The sequence below is a fragment of the Fukomys damarensis genome, unplaced genomic scaffold (assembly GCF_012274545.1).
Source record: "Fukomys damarensis isolate Sample0158 unplaced genomic scaffold, DMR_v1.0_HiC HiC_scaffold_13, whole genome shotgun sequence".
NCBI classification, from domain to species: Eukaryota; Metazoa; Chordata; class Mammalia; order Rodentia; family Bathyergidae; genus Fukomys; species Fukomys damarensis.
This window is the reverse complement of record NW_022900925.1, coordinates 15,010,406-15,032,676: the sequence shown is the minus strand read 5'-3', so window position 1 is coordinate 15,032,676 and position 22,271 is coordinate 15,010,406. Positions and strand designations below refer to the sequence as shown.

The 22,271-nt window shown below is 38.3% G+C and overlaps 1 protein-coding gene across 3 annotated transcripts in view; it reads right to left on the bottom strand.

Moving 5' to 3' along the window:
• The window catches only part of Smyd4 (SET and MYND domain containing 4), a 54,369-nt gene that overhangs the window by 10,211 nt on the left and 21,887 nt on the right, over positions 1-22,271 (bottom strand). For 2 of the 3 annotated variants that reach the window (XM_010642146.2, XM_019210405.2), the window contains exons 3-5: positions 21,690-21,834; positions 12,774-12,863; positions 9,589-10,735 (exon numbers count right to left, since the gene is read on the bottom strand). In XM_010642146.2, the coding sequence (XP_010640448.1) occupies positions 9,589-10,735; positions 12,774-12,863; positions 21,690-21,834 (1,382 nt within the window). The remainder of the gene's footprint in view (positions 1-9,588; positions 10,736-12,773; positions 12,864-21,689; positions 21,835-22,271) is intronic. The other variant, XM_033762855.1, reaches the window with a different exon arrangement.

Below are 22,271 nucleotides of genomic sequence, written 5' to 3'. Positions count from 1 at the left end.
CGGTGGAGGACATTTAAAATCCAACCATAACAACCTATTTGCTCTTATTTTACACATAACACTAACTGATTTGCTTAAGCAGGTTCTCAGGCCACAAATGTCCAGAAGCAGAGAACCAATATGGGGAGAATCTAAGAAACAGATTTTTCTAACAAAGGCAAAAGACAATGACACACTGGAGAGAGATGCAAAAAGTCTTAAGACTAACAGCAAACAAAACACGAACACCACTCAGCATTTTACCACCCTGGCAACATTTCACCTAACCAGAAGGTACTAGATGGACGGCAGTCCCACATGAGTTTTTGTAATAGCCAGATATATCACAGGAGCATGTATGGTATAGATAATTGCCCAACTCTTCCATGTACAGTGCCTTAGTTTAAACATGAGGAAAATCATGTTTCCAACAAACTCACTGAAGTATGAAAGATATTTAATACTTAAAGGGAAGGATTCAGTTTTCTAAAAAGCTGAAAACAATCAGATAATTATGGTATCTATGTACATATGCCAGGAATCTCAACAGACTATTTACCAAAGAAATAAGTAGTCTAGATACAAATGTAATGAATAAAGAAAGTATCATAAATCGTCATGTGAAAATGTCCTATAAAGGAAAACATTAAATACAGGAATTATATTGTCTCTCTGCAGACAGTTCTATTATCTGTTGCTATGGTGGACAAGGATAGAACAAATAAATACAACTCATAAGGAATCCAAATGAATCAATTTTAGTCAATAATTCCATAAACTGTATTAAAATCTTTCATCAGAGCTTCTCCTAAGTGCTTATCTGATTTTAGTCTCCTTTCCTCCCCCTCTGTCCAATGTCTACCTTCTGGAATACGTGCTAATGAGCAGAGAAAATGCTAAAAGGTAGGCAGGCGGAAGGAGCTGTGCAAGGCACGAACAATTTGCAGTCTGAATAATCAGCCTCTGCATAATTAAAAGTTGACTTGCATTCCCAACTACTGATAACTGGCAATCTATATTAGAACAGTTGCTAAAATTTCTCAGAAAAAATGATTGCAATACAGTGAGTAATGTCGGCTTTGTGAATTATTTATAGATTATCCTCTAAGAGGAGCAGGCCCAGGAACTGAGTGGGGTATTTGTGTCAGAGTTGAATGTCTCTCTAATTACTTTTTAAAAATTAAGTATTGATTTTTAAAAATTATTCAATATTTTGCATTATTCATGTATTAGCAGAGATAATAGAAAGCAAGAATATGTATGTATTTTATCAATCAAATTTAATATATGACATTTTATATTTAAAAAAGGGAAGCTGGGCTTGGTGGCGCATGCCTTGTAATCCCAGTACTTGAGGCTGAGGCAGGAGGATTGCTGTGAGTTTGAGACCAGCCTGGGCTTCATAGTGAGTTCCAGGTCAGTCTCAACTACATAGTGAGACCCTGTCTCAAAAAAACCAAAATAAATAAACAAATAATAAAAAATAAAAAAGGGAGGGAGGAAGGGGGGAGGGAGGGAGAGAGAGAGAGAGAGAGAGAAGAATCTTTACCAAAATGTATCTCATTAATATCTTTAGTGAAAACATTAATATCTTTAGTGAAAAGCAAGCAATCTGGGTATGGTGGCACATGCCTGTAATCCCAGCACTTGGGAGGCTGAGGCAGGACGATTGCCTCCAGTTTGCGACCAGCCTGGGCTATATAGAGAGTTCAATACAAAATAAGACTCTGTCTCAAAAAAAAATTCAAGCCAGGTGTAGTGGTGCACACCTGTAATCCCAGCACTCAGGAGGCTAAGGTAGGAGGATCGCTGTGAGTTCGAGACCAGCCTGGGCTACACAGTGAGTTCCAGGGCAGTCTGAACTATAGTGATCCCTTATTAGAAAAAAAAAAAAAAAAAAAAAAAAAATCATCCACAGTATTTCCAGAATATGCCTTCTCTGACATGTATTTTGCAAAATGAGAAACTCTTGTGTGTTAAGTTAGGCCAATGATGAGTGAAAGCAAATGGTGTTGAAGTGATCTGAAGCTATACAGAGACTTATTAAAGACTTATGACATGAATCCAGATACAATCCAGATGTGCTGTTCCCACTAAGGCGAAACCATATATACCTGCAGTCAGGTGTAGAATGTCATCAGTGGCTGGTTCTGTCCCTTGAGAAGGGCACCAGATAAGGGTTTCTGAGAATTTTGATTAAAAAGGATTTATGCAAAGATAATAACACATTTTTATAGGTTTTTGTCAAAGTCTATCCTAGTTAACACTTTAATCCTTCTTCTGTGCTACTAATGAAACAGCTGCTAATGAAATTCAATGAGAACACTAAACTGGGAGGTGTTGGAACCCCAAAGAAATAATAAAAAGGGATATAACAAGATTAGAAATATGAGCAGACTAAAACAAAATTAGACTGAGTTAAAAAAATGAAAGTGAACATTGCTGGTGGGCATGTAGCTGGTACAATTTACCTGGAGGGCAATTTTATAATATGTATCAAGTACTTTAAAAGTGTTCACATGAAAAAATCTTCTTAGCATTTGGATTATTTTTGTTATTTAAAAAACTAAAATTGGGCCGGGGATTTAGCTCAGTGGTGCTGCACCTGCCTTGCAAGCACAAGGTCCTGAGTTCAATCCTTGGTCCCAGAAAAAAAAAAAAAACCCTTCTAAAAAACTAAAATTACAAAGAGAAAACCATATAGTCATCAACAATTTAAACACTGAAAAGTAAAGTACAATGACAGTCATCTGTAAGCCTACTGTGTATACTGTTTTGTTGTATTCTCTGTAGGTTATGTATGGAATCCCCCTACTCTATCACTCTACCCGCCATTATGGGGGAATGAGCTCTCTCACATGCTTGGCAAATGCTTTATCAATGAGCTACAGCCCCAGCCCTTTTAATTTTTAATTAATTAATTTACGCAGTTCTGGGGGTCAAACCCAAGGCCTTGCCGATATTAGACAAGCATCTAACACTGAGCTATATCTGCTGTCCCCCTTTGATTTTGAGACAGGATCTTGCTAAGTTGCCCAGGTTGGCCTTAAACTTGGGATCCTCCTCAGTAGCTGAGATTACAGGCATTTGCCACCATGCCTGATTATATAGGGAATTTTTAACATAATTGAAACACTGTACACACAATGATTTGTAAGTTACTTCTTCTATAGGGTAGGGGATGTAGTTTCCTGTTATAGCACTTGCGAAGCACCCTCAAGGACCTAGCTTTAATCTGAGTACCACAAAAATGAACAACATGTCCATTATAATTTAAAAAATAAATCAGCCAGGCATGGTGGTGCAGGCCTTTAATCCCAGCACTCTGGGAGACTGAGACAGGAGAATTGCAGATTCAAGCCCAACAAAACAATTCTTCCAATGTCCTAGGCAAAAAATGGTGTTTCAATTTCTAGAATGTTAGAAACTGACCATTTCTATTACCATATTATTACTCTTTCTTTGTTTTACCAAGAATTGAGCTGTGGGCTTTTGCACTGAGCTATATCCCTCCTTTTCTTTTGAGATGGGGTTTCAACTAGATTGTTCAGGTCAGACTTTCTGCCTCAGCTTCCCAGAGTTGGACCAACCTATTTTTTATTACTATAGTTCTTTGATAAAGTGCTTGCTCATGTGCATATTTAGAGCCTTTATTGGGATATAATCTATCTACTATATAATTCAATGATTTTGGAGGGGGAGATTTACATAGCTGTGTAATCATTACTACAATCCAGTTTTAGAACATTTTCATCATATGTATATTTTACAAAACTCATTTTAAGAGTTGTATAGTTGCTAGAGATGTTTCTTCATTTTGTCATTCACATCTTAATTTTTGTTTATGAGTCTTCTTGGCAGAGAGAGATATTAAGACAACAATTTCATTTGTTCACAATTCTGTGTGCCAGCAATTCTGGCTGAGCTTAGTTGAATGTTCCCCCCGCCGTCCCCCGCTGGTTTTGCCCAGAGATTAATCATGTGACTGCATTCATCTGGCACCTGGTCTTTTATCCTTAGGAAGGCTGACCCAGGACTGTTCACATGGCCATACCATTCTTCCAAAGAGGTGACAAGAGAAGCTGCAAGGCTTCTTAGGGTTTAGACTCAAAAGTTACATAATGTCACTTGTGCTGCCTTCCATTGGTCAAGCAAGTCACAGGCCAGCTCAGATTCAAGAGGAGGGGAAAGGAACTCCTCTTGAGGAGAGAAAAAGAAATGTCTCATGTTCAACTCTGCAGTTTTCCCCTTGAGGCTCTCTCTGGCTCTCAGTCCTTTCATCTTATGGCTGCGATGCAAAGGTTTTGATCAGGTCTTCTGCTGTCTCCTGATTCTTTATTTATTCCTATAAGGAACTCTTTCGCCTATATTCTTTACTTTTTTGCCCATTACAGTGTTCTTTTTTTAAGTGGTGGGGATTGAATCTTGCATGCACAGCACATGTCCTATCAGTGAGCTACCTTCCCAGATTTCTAGTATTATTATTATTTTCTATTTGTGGTACTGGGGATTGAACCCAGGGCCTTGCACTCATTTATATCCCCAGTCCTTTTTTTTTTGTACCAGGGATCAACTCAGGTCCTTGTGCTTGCAAGGCAGGTGGCGCCCACCGCTTTTTAATTATTATTATATTATTATTGTTGTTGTTATTGTGGATTTGAGACAGGGTCATGCTTTGTTGTCCAGGCTGGCCTCAAACTTGTGAGGATTCTCATGAACCAGCCTCTCAAGTGCTGGGATTACAGGAGTGTGCCCACTATGCCTGGAGATTTTTATTTAAAAAAAATTTTTTTGAGATAAGATCTTGCTAAGATCTTCAGCTTGGCATGGTGGTACATGCCTGTAATCCCAGCACTTGGGAGGCTGAGGCAAGAGGATTGCCATGAGTTCGAGGCCAGCCTGAGCTACACAGCGAGTTCAAGGCCAGCCTGAAATACACAGCAAGACCCTGTCTCAAAAAAACAAATTAAAAAAAAAAATCAAACTTGGGGTCTTTTTGTTTCAGTTTCCCAGGGTGCTGGATTACAAGTATGTGGATGCCAGGCCTATTATGGTGTTTTTGATACAGATTTGGTATTTAGAAAGTTAAAACTAGCTATTTTTTAATTGTCCAAATTTGATGTTATATACTTTTGGAAGCTTGTCCCATCCCTAAGATTGCATAAATGTTGTTCACTTATCTTTTTCAAGATGTTACATGGTTTCATTTTCATTTTTTAGCTTTAAAACCTACGTTTTTGTTGTTGTTTGTTTTTTAGATTTTTACATAATGGTATCATACTCTTGAATGCTGCAAGGTTTTTTCTTCTCACTTAGATGTAGTATATCTTTCCTTATAGAAAAAGCTGCCTTGTTCTTTTTGGCGTACACAGTGCCCATTTATTGCTCTCCCAATCATCGAGGAACTGGCCTGTGTCCAGGGTGCCTATGACAAGCAGGATCTCAAGCTTCCCTGAGACCAGGGGAGTGGCCAGGGGCGGGGCCCAGAGGTGAGCAAGGTACCCAGGGAAAGGACCTGGGGCACTTAGTATGGATCCTTTCAAACATGCTTACTGGTTTATCCCAAACTATATGACAAGAGATGTACAGGGTATGTGGGAAGCCCCCATACCCTCTCTGGGTGTGCCACCACCAGAAACTCTCACAGGTTCAGCTATGCAGAAGCTCCTCACCACCACCCACTGCCCAGTAATGGGAATTAAACCCATGGAGTACTGAGCTACATTCCCAGCCCTTTTTATTTTTTAATTTGAATGAGTGCCTTCCATTTGACTCAGCTAAATTGCCTAGCCTGGCCTCAAACTTGAAATCCTCCTGCCTCAGCCTCCTACGAAGCTGAAATTATAGGTGTGTACAACCACAACTGGAAAACCCCTAATTTTTAACTTATTTTTTCTGCATTTGCAGTAATGAGGATTTAACCGAGAGCTCTCACATTGAATTACATTTTCAGCCCTTTTAAAATTTTGAGACAGGGTCTTACCAAAGCACTAAGTTGCTTAGTCTAGTCTCAAACTTGATCCCAGGGTGCTGGGATCTCAGGCATGTGCCAACATGTCCAGCACAACTGTCTTTTTTTTTTTTTTTTCATACCAGGGATCAAACCCGGGACCTTGTGCTTGTGAGGTAGGCGGCAGCAGCAATGAACTAAATCCCTGGCCCACAGCTTTTTATGGAAATATTTTAGCTGGGCGTAGTGGCATACACCTGTAATCCCAGCACTTGGGAGGCCTAGGCAAGAGGATTGCTGTGAGTTCAAGCACAGCCTGGGCTAAACAGTGAGTTCCAGGTCAGTCTCAACTACATAGTGAGACCGTCTCAAGCACCCCCCCAAAAAAAATTAATAACTTGATTCTTCTAGAATCACTGTTTTTTAGTGCCCCCCCTTTCTGGGACAACTTAGGCAATATGCATCTTCTAAAAACTGTCTACTTAGTATTTCCAAATTTGATAGTTTAAAAATTATGTTACTATTTTTTAAAGGAGACAGAATCTTACTATATTGCCAGGCTGGCCTTTGGTCCAAGCAATCTTCTTGCCTCAAATAGACGGGACTACAGGCTTGCACAACAGTGTCTGGCACCATAATTTTTTTTTAATTTAAAAATAAATTTAGTGGGTGCAAGGCGCAGGCCTCCTGTAATCCTTGCGTTTAGGGGGCTGAGGCAGGAGAGCTATAAGTTTGAGGCCAGGCTCGGATATACATGGAGTTCACAGCCAGTGTGCACACTGTCTAAAAAACACAAACAAAAACTCAGTAGCAATAAAAAGAAAACAGAATTTACACAACATCTCCTTCATTGTTCCTAATTATGTGGGTCCCCCCTACCTGAAACATTTCCTAGATTTGCCAGATCTTTGTCTACATCAGAATCTGTAAACTGCAGTGTGTGGGCCAAATCTTGTATGTTGCCTGTTTCTTTACAGTCTAACAATGGTTTGTACATTTTTTTAATGGTTAAAAATCCCCAAAGAATAATTCTCCTGACATGTGAAAAATTATGTACATTTCAGTGTCTATAATAAACTTTTGTGGAAACCCAGCCATGCCTACTTGTGTACATATTGTCTGACAGTTCTCATGCTACACAGCAGAGCTGAACAATGCCACAGTGGTCATACGGTTTACAACCCTAAAATATTTACTACTGGACCCTCAGAAAAAGTTCATGACATATGATCTGTGGGACACAAGCTTTGACAGACCAGTATATACTGCCAGACAATAAACCAGGTTTATTACTTTTTCTTGGTTTCTAGGTTCTTAATATATTTGATCAAAGTCAGAATGGTATATTAAATTTTCTCACAACATGGAGTTTTTGTCAAGCTTTTCCTATATACTTAACATTTTTGTTTATGGATACAATCTGTGTTTCTGAGAGCTGAGGTTGATGATATATTTCAGTGTGGAGAGTGTCCTTTATAAAAATGAAAAGCTTTCTTTGTTTTACTTGGTATCTTACCCTCAGTTCTATAGCTTCATATTAATACCAGTATCTTGATTTGTTTGTGATGCCTGATGTAACTTGCCAAACACTCGGCATTATTTTATTATAGGAGTCACTGGTAATGGAATACAGTTGGATTTTAATTTTGGGGGGGCTGGACATGGAGGCATATACTTGTAATCCCAGCCCTTGGGACGCTGAGGCAGGAGGATTATTGTGAATTTAGGACTAGCCTAGGCTACATAGTGAGTTCAAGGTCATCCTGGACTGCACAGTGAAACTTCTCACAATAAAATAAAATAAAATAAAAATTTTGACCCATTCTGAAAGACTCCTTTAATAGGAGAGTTTAACCTATTTATATTTACTATGGTAGACTCATTTTATTATCTTTTGGTCTATAAACTATTTTTCCCCCCTAGAATGATGGGAAAAGTATATAACTCATTTTAAAATTTACTGGTATATTGTTTACTTTTGCGTTAATAGTGTTAATTTTAAAAATACATACAGCTCTAAAAAAGAAAGTAGGAATCACTCATATTTGTACTCACAACATTAATCACTGTTAAGGTTTTTGATACTTTTAGTCCTAGGGTAGCATTGGCTAAAAGAAGTAAAAAAAAAGGTAAAGGAGAAAACAGAAACTAAATGCAAATATGCTTTAGTAGCACCACAAGACCAGGCTGGTGCTATTTCTGGATGCTCCATGTGCTTCAAGATAGGGAAAAGAGGGGCTGGGAATTTAGCTCAGTGGTGCTGCCGCCTGCCTAATAAGCACAAGGTCCTATGTCCCAAAATACTGCTAGTGAGAGAGATTCCTATACACCTATATTCCACTTCATTTAAACTAAACATAAAGATACAGACATAAAGTCTTGCTTGATAAGTTCTATATTATCCAGTGGGAAAGATCAGAAGAACTAAGCAGGTACAGTTTAAACTCCATTGATTATTATTCTGTTTATGAATCCTATTTAGCTAACACTTGGTTTCCTCTTTTTAAGAGTTAACTAGATTAGTTCAGAAAAGTGCTAGAATTATGAGATATTTTCTGCTGAAATGGAGATCATACACTAGAAATACTGGAAACACAGTTTCTTTTTTATTTCTTTTTTTCTTTCTCTTGAAGACAGGGTCTCACTATGTAGTTTAGGCTGGCCTTGAACTTGGGCAATCCTCCTGCCTCAGCCTTCTAAGTGCTGGGATTACAGTGCCACCACACCTGGCTCCCTATTTAGTTTAGTCTTATTTTAGAATCCAGTTCAGAAACAGGGCGAGACTTGCCAGACTTGCCGGGCATGGTGGCGCACGCCTGTAATCCCAGCACTTGGGAGGCTGAGGCAGGAGGATCACTGTGAGTTCAAGACCAGCCTAGACTACATAGTGCATTCCAGGTCAGTCTCGACTACATAGTGAGACCTTCTCTCAAAAAAAACGAAAAACAAAAAACAAAAAAAGAAAAAGAAACAGGGTTAGACTGGCTGGTCTATGTGTACAGGTGGGTGGCCCTCTGATGAATGGTCAGACCAAAGGATGGGCTATTTGCAGAGTGGCCAAGAGTTTATAATGTAGTTCAGTGTGAAAAGCTGTACTGGGCTGAGTCTTTCCTTGCAAATTTAGAAGAATGGGGAAAAAAACCTGTTGATTGGAAAGAGAAGAGAGTATGAGTTAAACATCTGATACCTTAGTCAACTATAGAACCTATTCTCTCTGCAGTCTGTTTTGACAATTTCTCCCCTTTCTGAGGGAAAAAAAAACTATTTAGCTTTCTCTGGATTGGTGAGCATGTATGTCCTTATGACAGACTTGCTATTATTTCTACAGCTTAATTTATTTAAGATAGTTTTCCTTCGTAATAAAAAATCTGTTATGTGCATTTTAACTTTTTAAATAATTTTTGCTAACACACAAAATTCTGTAAAGTTAGGTACAATAAAATTGTGTATTTTACAGATGAGAAAACTGAGGAAGAGTAAGATAAAATAATTTGTTAAGGTCACATAGCTTCTCAATGGCATAATGATGATAATATACAACAGCTGTTTCCTTATTAGATCACTAATATGTTTGAATGCTTTTTTTCCATTCCAGTTCTTTCTTCCCAAACATGAGCCACACCAAGATTATAAGGCAGAAACATAGATCTCTCTCTTACCTGTGTGCTGTATGGTAGTTATTGCCTGAGCGTTACACTGCAGCTGTAACAAGTGTCGCAGCATAGCCACTGCCCAAATGTTCAAATCTGCACATGAATCAGGAGTCATTTCTGCTTTCGGATCTGTAGTGAGGGCAGGCAGGTTGTTTGCTTCAAGTTGCCTACACAGTGCAGAGACACTGAGAGCACAGAGAAATTTATGCTCTGGGCTATGGTTTTCAGTATGGGACAAAAGACTGAAGACAGCATTATAATTATTTTCATACTTCCCATCAATATTACATCCAGGAATTTGAGTCTCAACTGTTTTGCTAATTTCTTCTCTTTTCCCCTGGCTGTAGTTGAATGTCTTGTCCAGAGTCTTGCTTCCAGGTAAATGTATGTCCTTGTTATTAATCTCATCACAAATCCCCCTTACAACTTTGTCCACATTTTCAAATCTAGCCAAAAGAGTCAACCTCAGAGCAATGTGGCAAAACGTACCCAGTGTGAGCAATAGCCCCCCTAAAGAACACTCTATGCTATGGTACAGCTCCCAGGCCTGCTGCATACACTCCTGGCTACAATACTTGGCATAGCTACATCCATGGCAGGGAACCATGGCCAAAGTATGTTTCAAACATTTGTGACAGTAGAGGTCCCCAGTGGTAATCCTGGTATCCCACCTGCTCTCTAAACCCTGATGCAGTGGTGGCATTTCTCCTGGGTTGAGGACACTCACAAAAGCATCCTCCTTCACTAGGATTTCTCCCGGGAGAATGTCTTTTATGGCAATCAGGTAGCGGCCTTTTAAAGGGTCTGTGCGTAACTGGACAGATGATGATGCACTAGGAATTTGTTCATTCTCCTCCCTTAGGTCCATACGCTCAAAGTCTTTGGCTACAGCTGTGAGGAAGGTTTCTGGTAGATTCTCCTTTTCTTGTATCTTCATTTTCAGATCACAGAGGTTTTTCTGCAGAATCTGAAAGGGAGAAGCTGCTGGTGTTGGTCTCTCAGTGACATTACTTTCAAGATCACTGATAGTTTGGCTTGCTTCCTTCAGTCTCCCCAGGGTCACCAGGCACTCTGCCTTACGCAACATCAGCTTGGGCTGCAGTCTTTCTGGATATCCATGCATCAGTGCTCTGATGATATCGTTGAGACAGGTCTGAAAACAGAACAGAAATCCCAAGATGATCCTTGGTCCTTATCTTGCAATCTGTATGGAAAAATCTTTCCAAAAATCTACAGGAAAGTTAAGAATTATTAGTATATTTTGGTTACTTCCTGTTTTAAAAACTCCACTGAATCGCTTCTCAGACTTTTGGCTAAGATCAAGTGTAAAAAGTCCGCTGACACAATTCTCAGGGCTTATTTTTTTCTTTCCCTCAGGGGTTTGTATATGCTAAACATATGCTCTGCAATTGGTCTACAGCCTTAGACTCTGTGTGATCTTTTAATTGTTGAAGATATTATTTTTTGTTGTTATTGCTTGTTTTTTTGAGACACGATCTCACTATGTAGTGCAAGGTGGCCTTGAGCTCACTAATTGCCCAGGCTGGCCTCAAACTTGTGGCAATTCTCCTGCCTCAGCCTCCTGAGTGATAGGATTATAAGTGTGCTCTACCATGACCGGCGAGGATATTATGTTTAATTTTTCTTATTAAATATTTCTATTTTCTTAAAAATAGAAAAAAGAAAAGAAAAGAAATAGTGCTGTATAGAATTATAGAGAGTTTAAGAGGGCAGACTCTGAATCCAAACAAATCTGCATTCAAATACTATGCCTCCACAGATGCATGACCTTATTCAAGAACTTAATTTCACTGAGTCTTAGTTTTCTCTTTCTTTTTTTTTTGGTACTGGGGATCAAACTCAGGAACTGCGCTTGCAAGGCAGGCGGCAGAACCACTGAGCTAAATCCCCAGCCTGGGTCTTAATTTTTTCATCTGAAACACAGGGATGAAAATACCTTACCAAGTTGTTTTAAGGATGAAATAAAGTAATCTATCTGAACTGCTAAAAGGAGTGCCTAGAATATACTATGTGCTCAATAAACAGGAATCATTAGAAGAAACAATACAGAAACAATCAATACAGGGAAGTTATAAAGAGTTCATTGTTTTTCAAGTTCTTCTAAGACCTGTTCTTAGTATCCCAGGACTTTCTTGCTTATGTCCTAGAGTTAGATTCTCAATCTGTTCTTTTAGTCTGAAGGGCAGTAAGTGTGAACATGTGACTATTACAATAGTTTTAAATTCTAAGGTATAAAGGTATAATTTGAGTTTCTGTAGAATTCTGAAATGAATGTAGTTATACCTTGGTTCTTAATTTCTTCAAAACTTGTCGAATTTGGTACATGATGCATTTTGACTTGAAGATTCTGTCCTAGCACCTATTGTTTGTTTGGTACTTGACAGGCAAGCTAGAATTTGCCAGTGTCAATTGCCTCACAACTCACTACCCTTTCTAGACAAAATAATTAGTTTTGTACTTGTTGTTTTGTTATCCATTGTGCTTCCCCGAACCATTAATGATGAATACTGAGGTACTACTGTACTAAATGGCATTTTATGGCTTGCTCTTAGGCCTCTCTAGTGTAAACTTCAGAGGCCTCACAGGTATCTTCCTGAACATAAATCCGATTGTCGTCATTTCCTGTTTTATAAACTCCACTGACACAATTCTGAACATTTTTTTTTTTCTGTTGACACATTAAGAGACGACAAGAAAGCCACTCATAGAGAAGCCTACCTTACAGGCATTCATAGGCATTTCAGGGCACCTTTAATTTTCCCATACTCCATGCTTGAGGGAAAGCTATATTATTACAGGGATAATCTTCAAAATGCCCTACATGTTTGAACTAAATAAATGAACATATAAATACTATGGACACACTTGGAACCAAAAGTATTATTAACAATATATCATACAGCTGATCTCAACACTGAGAACTGCTAGCCTAATGGATCTGGTTTATGCTCCCATCCAGTGTGTCATAGCTTTTTCTTGTCAACCAGCACTACTCTGTATGGCCACATGTGACAGGCAAATTAATGAAAAGAAAAAATTTGGATGGATATCAATGTGCTTCCAATTCAGCCAACAGAAGTACAGCCTGATTTCTGTCTTCTAAGAAAGGAGACAGAGGCCTTGTCCTCCAGTGAAGTCCCAGGAATGACACCAGGCGTACTGATACTCACTTCATACTGACCCAGGTGGAACAGGGCCGCAGAGCGATTAGCATAGCACAGTGAAATCTCCTCAGTGTTAGGCCTTGAATGTGAAACTCCCTGCAAAACAATGAACTAGTTTATAGCTGTCAATGCTTACACCAGAAATACAGAGTGAGTCCAAATAAACAACCTGTTATAGTTTATCTCTAGATGTCCCCCCAAAGCCTCAGGCTCTCACAGGTGGGGTTTTGGGGAGGTGATTGGGATTGTGGGGTGTGACAGCCATCAGTGGATTAGCCCACTGATGAGTTTATAGTAAATATAATGTTGGGAGGTGAAGCCTGGCTGGAGGGGTGGGTCACTGGAGACAAGGCTGGGAAGGGTCTCTCTCCCATCATCTCCCTTTGATGGTTCTGTGCTTCCCACTATCAGGCCATGCCACCCTGTCTTGGAGCCAGCCAACTATGGACTAAATCCTCTACAAGCTATCAGCCAGAATAAACCTCTCCTTCTTTAACTTATGTCAGCAACAAGAAAGTAACTAAGACATAATCTAAATGATGCACAAAGTCCTAGAAAAAGAAGAACAACTCAAACCCAAAGCTAGTAGGAGGAAATTATAAAGATCAGAGCAGAAATTAATGAAATTGAGACTAAAAAAACAATACAAAGAATCAATGAATCGAAGAGCTATTTTTTGGAAACAAAAGAGACAAGCCTCTGGCCAATGTGGAAAAGGAAAGACCCAAATCAATTCAATTAGATATGAAAAAGGCAAAATCACTATGGATGCTGCCAAAATCCAGAAGATTATTATTAATAACTACTTTGAGAATCTGTAAAATGAAGAATTCAGAAGAAATGGCTAGATTCCTAAATACATATCAACTACCAAGGCTGAACTAAGAAGACATAAAAAACCTGAATATCTCTAAAGAAGATGTGGTTTGTAAATAAAACGAAGTACAGCCATAAAGACTGAGAAACTAGAGACATAGCTAAATGGATGAACATTGAGGCCATACTTTTTTGTTTTGGTACCAGGGATCCAACTTGGGTCCTTATGACTGCGAGACAGGAAGCAGAACCACTGACCTAAATCCCTGACCCAAGGCCATACTTTTTAGTGAAATAAATAGGACACATATATGTAAATATCAAATAGTTTCTCTGGTGTGAGAAACTGAAAGTTTAAATAATGATCAAAATGTATAATAGGTAATGTGAAATAGGAAGAAAAGGTCCAAAGGGGAAGTAGGAGGGGTAGGGGAGAGGAAAGAAAGAAAAGGAATAAATATGAGAAAAGGAAAAAATTGAAACAAAGTCTTTATAAATAGGGAAGAGTGGAGGGGTTAAAGGGAGGGCATGGGAATGGGGAAAAAAATAAAAACCAAGATGTATCAGGCAAAGGCACAAATTCCTAATGATGAATGTCATGATATTATATACCTAAAATCTACCAATAAAATTAATGAATTTAAAAAACCCTGAATAACTCAGTATCAGACAAGGAGATTGAAAGTGATTTGAAACCTACCTGGGCCAGTGATTAGCTCAGTGGTTCCGCCACCTGCCTCACAACCACAAAGACCCAAGTTTGATTCTCAGTACACCCTCCAAAAAAACAATACAAAAAACAAACCAACAAAAACCTATCTACTAAAAAAAAAGCCCAGGTTCTGATGGATTCACTGCTGGAATTCTACAAGAATGTTAGGGAAGATTTAACACCAACACTCCTCCAGTCATTAGTGGAAGCCAGCTTTCCTGATTCCAAAACCAGTACAGGACTCAATCAAAAAAGACAACTACAGGCCAATCTCTTACTGAACATAGATACAATAATCCTCACCAAGATACTGGCAAACAGGACTCAATAAATCTTCAAAAAAATCATACATCATGACCAGGTAGGATTCATCCCAGGGATTCAGGGATGGTTTAATATATGCATATCAATAAATATAATACATCATCACATAAACAGAAGTAAGGACAAAAATCACATGATCATCTCAACTGACACAGAAATAGTCTTGGACAAAATCCAACAGCTGTTCATGATAACAGTACTGAAAAAAAAAAGGTATAGAAAGACCTTACCTCAATCTGATAAAAGCCATTTATGACAAACCAAGGATATCCACTATCATCACTACTGTTCACTAGTTCTTTTTTGGTACTGGGGATTTAACTTGGTACCTCATGCTTGTGAGGTAGGCAGCGGAACCACTGGGCTAAAGTCCCAGCCTTGTTCACTAGTTCCTGAAACATTAGCCAGAGCAATCAGGCAAGAGAAAGAAATAAATGGGATATGTACAGGGAAAGAAGTCAAATTATCATTATTTGTAGATGACATGATCCTCAACATGTAAGATCCCTAACATTTGGGAGGCTGAGTAGGAAGATCACTGAGAACTTGAGGCCAGCCTGGGCCATATAGTGAGCTTGAGGCCAGCTAAAACTACATAGCAAGAGATCTTGCCTCAAACAAACAAACGAACGAACAAACGAAACCAAAAAGGTCCACCAAAAGACTGCTAGAATTAATAACCAAACTCAGTAATTAAGGAGTATACAAAGTCAACACACAAAAATCAGTAGTGTTCCTGTACATCAATAATAAACTCAACAAGAAAAAATTAGAAACAATACCTTTCATAATGGCATCAAGAAAAATTAAATACTCAGAAATTAACCTAGCCAAGGAAATGAAAAACCTCTACAATGAAAACTACAGTACTCTGAAAAAGGAGATCAAAGAGGACATCAGAAAATGGAAAGATATCTCCTGTTCCTGAATAGGCAAAACCAATGTATTTAAAATAGCCTTGCTTCCAAAATTGATGTACAATTTAACACAATCCTGATCAAAATACCAATACTATTTCTCACAGAATTATAGGAAGCAATCCTAACATTTATACGGAAGGAGAAGAGATCTAGAATAGAAAAGCAAGCAATCCTGGGCAACAAGAGCAAGGCAGGAGGCATCACAATACTGGACTTCAAGTTATACTACACAGCTACAGTGATAAACACAGCCTGGTATTAGGAAAAAACAAAATAAACACCAACCAGACATGTGGATCAGTGGAATAGAATAGAGGATGCAAAACAACTACGAATATTAGCTACCTTATCTTTGACCAAAACCCCCCCGCAAAACGTAGAAAGATAGCCTCTTTAATAAGTGGTGTTGGGAAAACAGGCTACCCACATGCAAAAGATTGAATCTAGACCCATCTCTCTTACCACATACTAAACTAAAATTAAAACAGACCAAAGACATAAATATTAAAACAGCCAGGCCAGGTGGCACATACTGTAATTCCAGCACTTTGAGAGGCTGAGGTAGGAGGATCCCTGTGAGTTCAAGGCCAGCCTGGGCTACATAGTGAGAGCCTGTCTCAAAAACCCCAAACAATAAACAAACAAAACAACAGTGTGATGGTGCATACCTATAATCTCAACACAGAGAGGCAGAGCCTGCAGGCTACACAGAAGCGGGGCTACATAGTGAGTTTAGGGTTACTGCAATCTATATAGCAAGACCCTATCTCAAAACAAAATAAAAAAGAAAACCAGAAACAACCTACTGGAAGATAAAATATGTAAAACTCTTGAAGACATAGGCATAGACAAGGACTTCCAGAATATAGCACCAACTGCACAAGAAATAACACCACGAATCAACAAATGGGATCATACTAAATTAAAAAGCTTCTGGATAGCAAAGGAAACAATCAACAAAGTGAAGAGACAATCTACAGAATGGGAAAGTTTTTCTGCAGCTATTCCCCAGACAGAAGATAAATATCTAAAAAAATATAAAAAAAAAAAAAAAAAAAAAAAAAAAAAAAAAAAAAAAAAAAAAAAAAAAAAAAAAAAAAAAAAAAATCCCCCAAAATACAACCCAATCAAAAATACACAACTGAAATGAACAAATGCTTCTCAGAAGAAATACAAATGACCAATAAATACAAGAAAAAAATGTTTAACATCTCTAGACAATTTTTTTTTTTTTTTGTACCAGGGATTGAATTTAGGTCCTTGCACTCGCCAGGCAGGCAGCAGAACCACTGAGCTAAATCCCCGGGCCCATTAGCAGTTAAAAAACAATGAGAATCCATCTTACTCCAGAAAGAACTATCAGCGCCAGGGATTTAGCCCAGTGGTTGGTTGTGCTGCCTGCCTGGCAAGCGCAAGGTCCTGAGTTCAATGCCTGGTACAAAAAAAAAGGCTATCATCAAGAAATCAGATAACAATAAAATCACAAAACAAAACTGAAAAAAGAAGGAAAAGAACAAGGGTAGATGTCTGTCTTAGTTACTTTCTTGCTGCTGGGACATAATTAATACCCCACACTAACAAGTTAAAGAATGAAGGTTTATTTTGGCTCACAGTTTGCAGAGGTTTCAGTCTATAATCGTCTAGCACGAGGCAGTGTGGCAAAGAACATGGAAAAGGAGGCATGGTATGGAAGGCAGGAAGCAGGGAGAAATCAAGGGGGGATAAGCAACATAACCCTCCAGGCCACGCTCACAGTGACCCAACACTTCCCACCAGGCTTCACCTCCCAACAGCACACTCAGCTGTAAACTTATCAGCAGACTAATCCAGTATCACACACTGATGATCCAGTGTGAGATGCCCATGATCCAGTCACCTCCCACAAGACCCACCTATGAGTGTCTGAGGCTCTGGGGGAAGATCTAATACAAATGACCAATAAATATATGAAAAAATGTTCAACATCTCTGGCTATTAGAGACATTAAAACAACAAGATTTTACCTTATTCCAAAAAGAATGGCTATCATCAAGAAATCAGATCACAACAAAACTGAAAAAGAAAATTAAAAAAAAGAAAGAGTGGATGGGGCCAGGAATTTAGCTCAGTGGTTCAGCTGCCTGCTTCAGAAACCCAAGGATCTGAGTTTGATCGCCAGTACAAAAAGAGAGAGAGAGAGAGAGAGAGAGAGAGAGAGAGAGGGAGGGAGGGAGGGAGGGAGGAAGGAAGGAAGGGTGGATGTCACAAATAGAAATTTACTGAAGAAGAAACACAAATAGTTAACATATGGAAAGCAATTCATATAAGGATAGCCAAATATATGCAAATGAAAGCAACAAAAAGGGATACTTTTTTCTCCCATCAAACTGGCAAGAAAAGATGGGAATTATTCAACGAAGTTATTGGGGCAAGTGAACAACCTCTAAGGAAAAATAAGTTAGCTTAACATATGCTAAACCTTTCATTGGGTAATTCCAAATTGTTCAAACTTTTTCTGGGTCAGGAGGGGTACTAGGAATTGAACCCAAGGGCCTCACATATGCTAAGGCTTCCACCACTAAGTTACATCTCCTTCCCTTCAAAAGGCTCACACTTCATGATGAAACTACAACAACATTGGAGGAAAATATAGGAATAGTCTAAAGTAATGCTAGAGGAATCACTTTCCAATTATAACACAAACTCCAGAAGTCAGAAAAAGGTTAATACATTTGACCACATAAAAATAAAAAATTTCACAGCAAAAACCAATAAAAGCAATATCAAGATGCAAACACTAGACTGGAAAAAATACATTATAGGCAAAGAGCTAATTTCTTTTCTTTTTTTTTTTGTTTTTTGAGACAGGGTCTCTCTATGCAGTTGAGACTGACCTGCAACTCACTATGTAGCCCAGGCTGGTTTTGAACTCACAATGATCCTCCTGCCTCAGCCTCCCGAGTGCTAGGATTACAGGCATGTGCCACCATGCCCGGCTCAAGAGCTAATTTCTTTATCAAGTGTTTCTACAGATCAATAGGATGACAACCAATACATCAATAGAAAAATATGCAAATGAACAGACAGTTCTTATGAGAAATACAATGACTCTTAAAATTTTGAGAAAATGCTCAACTTCTTTCATCATCAACCATGCAAATCAAAATTGTACTGAGATACCATTTTTTACCTATCAATTTGGCAAAGAAAAAAATAATAACACAATGAGTTGGCAAAAGAAGGGACAAAAGACATTCTTATGTTGCTAGTAGGAGTGTAAATTGATCTAATGATTAGGAAGGGCAACTGAGCACTTTACATCAAAGTTTTAGATATTATATTTTTATATATACATATAAAATTTCCATTGATCCAGCAATTCTTCTTCTAGGAACTTATCCTACAAATATATGTGTAAAATAACATATGTGAAGTTTCTCATCATAAATTGTTTTGGCAGTACTAGGGATTGAATCCAAGGCCTCCACAGTGACCTACCTCCATAACCTCTTTTTAAATTTTATTTTGAGAAAGGATCTTGCTAAGTCAGTAAATTGCCCATGCTGGGCTCAAGCCTGTGATCCTCCTGCCTCAACCTCCCAAAGGGCTAGGATTAAGAACACATGCTATGGGCCAGGGGTTTAGCTCAGTGGTTCCACTGCCTGCCTTGCAAGTGCAAGGACCTGAGTTAGATCCCTGGTAACAAAAAAACAAAATAAAACAAAACAAAAACCCCATGTGCCACCATGTCTAGCTAGAATAAGGAAGCTCTTTATATACTGATGTGGAATGATCTTCAAACCATTATTGTTGTTATTTGTAGTGCTGGGTATTGAACCCGGGTTCTTGTGCATTGCTAGGCAAGCATTCTACTACTTAGCTATGTTCTCAGCCATCAAACTATTATTAAATGACATATGGTGAACAGTATATACAGAATGTTATCATTTATGTAAACTGAAAGTATATGTGTAGGAGTGAAAGATTATTTGTTTGTGGTTCCAGGGATGGAACTCATAGCCTTGTACATATTAGTCACATGCTCTACCACTGAGCCAAACACCAGGCCCATTTCTTCATTCTTTAACATTTTTAAAGAAATGAGGGTGTGCTTAGGTTGGTCTCAAACTTCTGGGCTCAAGTGATCCTCTTATTTCTGACTCGTGGAGTGCTGGACTACAAGTGTACACCACTGTACCCGGCTACTTTTATTCACTTACATATGCCTGAAATACAATATATTTAACAATCCTAGCTTGTGGAGATGAGGTGACTAAGGACAGGAGTAGAATAGACAATTTTTGAAATCTAAGTATGTGAACATATTTTCTATTCCAAAATAGACATAAGAGTAATAAAACTATAATCACTAGCATTACTTTAAGCTATGGAGAAATGAACATTCTTATACTGTCAGAAGGGATGTTAATTAGTTCTTTTCTTGAGAACAATTCAACACCAAATAGCAAAGCGTTTAAAAATAGGTTCCCTGTGATCCAGCAATTACCCTTCGATTAATTTATCCTAAGGAAACAATCAGTTGTATAGAAATACTTACATAAAAAGATGCTCATTATAGCAGGAAGATACCAAACATAAGCCAACATTAGATGTTAAATTAAGTACATTTCTTCTCCATAAGGGAACACTAAGCTAGTTGTAAAAAATCATGTTCTAGTGGAAAATTTAATAACATGAGAAAATGGGCACAATAAATTTTTAAGGGGGAAAAAACAGGTTACAAAACATTAAGTGCAGCATTACCCCAATTTTGTAAAAGAAAAACATTTTCATAGAAAATAGTCTGGCTGGATGGATATAAGCAAAAATGTTAGCAGTTTCCATTACTGGTTATGGGATTTTTTTCTTATTCCTTAAACTTCTATATATTTTCCAAAGTAACATATATTACTTTTACAGATGAAAACAACAAATACTACTTAAAAAAAAAAAAAGAAAATAACAGCTTTCGAGAAAATTACAAAGTACCATAATCACCAAAGTACTAGCTTCAGGAAGTAGGAAGTTCAGCTCCCTCCATATCCAGAGCAAGCTTAATTTTTTTGACTGGCTTCACTTTTTATGTTTTCCTTGAACAGATTTCCATGTGATCACACTAATGATATACATGCACAAAACTGAAGAGATTAGCTCTAAAACGAACTATTAAGCCGTTTATCATTGGATCATCACATCTAATGGATTTTAATCCTTCTAAACCTACATTATTTAGCGCAATGCTTTGTTGTATTACTACAAAGCAGGCCTTTTATCAATGGTAGAAGCAACTGTAGGTTTGACAGGTTTTGGGAAATTCAAACTTTTGAGTATAGCCCTGTTAAAGATTCAGAATAGAGGTATGCTCTTCACATTTACACTTTAATTAATTTTTGGTTGTGCTGGGATCCAACTGAGGATCCCCATGCATGCTAGGCAAGCTCTCTACTACTAAGCTACACAATCAACCCCTTCCTGTCATTCTTTTAATGTACTATGCAAGATCACAGACCTGAAGCAAGGGATACATTCTTGCTTTAAGTACATTTAGATCTCTAGAGAAATCTCTTAGGGGATCTTGTTCCAGTTCCTACCATGGAAGCAGGCCAGTAATAGTCCTACACTGATAAAAGCCATGATTCTACTCCAAAATATAGCTCACTGATGGTTAGTATAATTAAAAATATTTGTTGATTGCCACTAATATTAATATGTTCCCTTACAATCTTCAAAATGGAGTTCGGCTGGGCTGTGGCAAATCAGCCCATTTTCTTTTCTAACTTAAGTCATTCGGGTTGTAAGCTAACATTATGGCTAGCTAAAACCTCACTGTCCTCTAAATCAGGGCTGTCAAGCTAACAGCCTCATCCATCAGACAGAAAAGGCGTATCATTTACTGAGAGCTGACAGATGCAGCAAGGCAGGGGAAGAGGCCAATAAGCCTACTGCTTTGAGGTGTCTGAAGGAATATGGGAATAGCAGTTTCTTGATGAAATTCAGGACATATAAAGTAATCTTTGTTTTAGAATATAACCAACAGCAGAATTCTGCCAATTTACTTTCTCAAATCCAATCCATAGGTAATAAACAAAAATAACACTGGCTATGAAATTTAGCAATATGGCTCTGTCTTCTGCAGAAATATGTTGAAATGCTGGGCTGGGAGCATTTTACCTTAGAGTACAGCACTGCGGCCCCAGTGTAATTCTTCTCTTGGAATTTTCTGTTTCCTTCTTCTCTGTAGAAACAGGAAGCGTTGGGATCCTTTCCCACCGAGTAACCTTGAGAAAGTCTGTTTAAAAACCTCTCATCCTCAGATCTTTGTGAAGAAAGAAGGAAACAACAATATATATAAAAAGCAGAACTTTATTATTTTAAGGAAAGCTCTAACTCACCGCACTTGAAACAGGATGTGTGCTTGAGACATATGGAGCACACTAGGCTATATATATTATGTCACATGACTGGAAGAAAACATCTTCTCCAGGTCTTGGAGACATATGGACTAGAATTTCTATTCAGAATAAAAGAGTGGCAGTGTTTTATTCTTTACCTCATACTTACTGGCCAGTGAATCATCCCTTGGGTCAGATATTATAAAGAAGCTAGGATGTAGAGAATGATATAATATATGGATTGTTTACACCAAGGAAATACTCCTTGGTATTTCTCCACTTAAACTGTGGTGAAAATACTTGAGTGAATGCAGAGAGGAGTAGAGGAGAAGGGGAGAGAGGGAGAGAGGGAGAGAGGGGG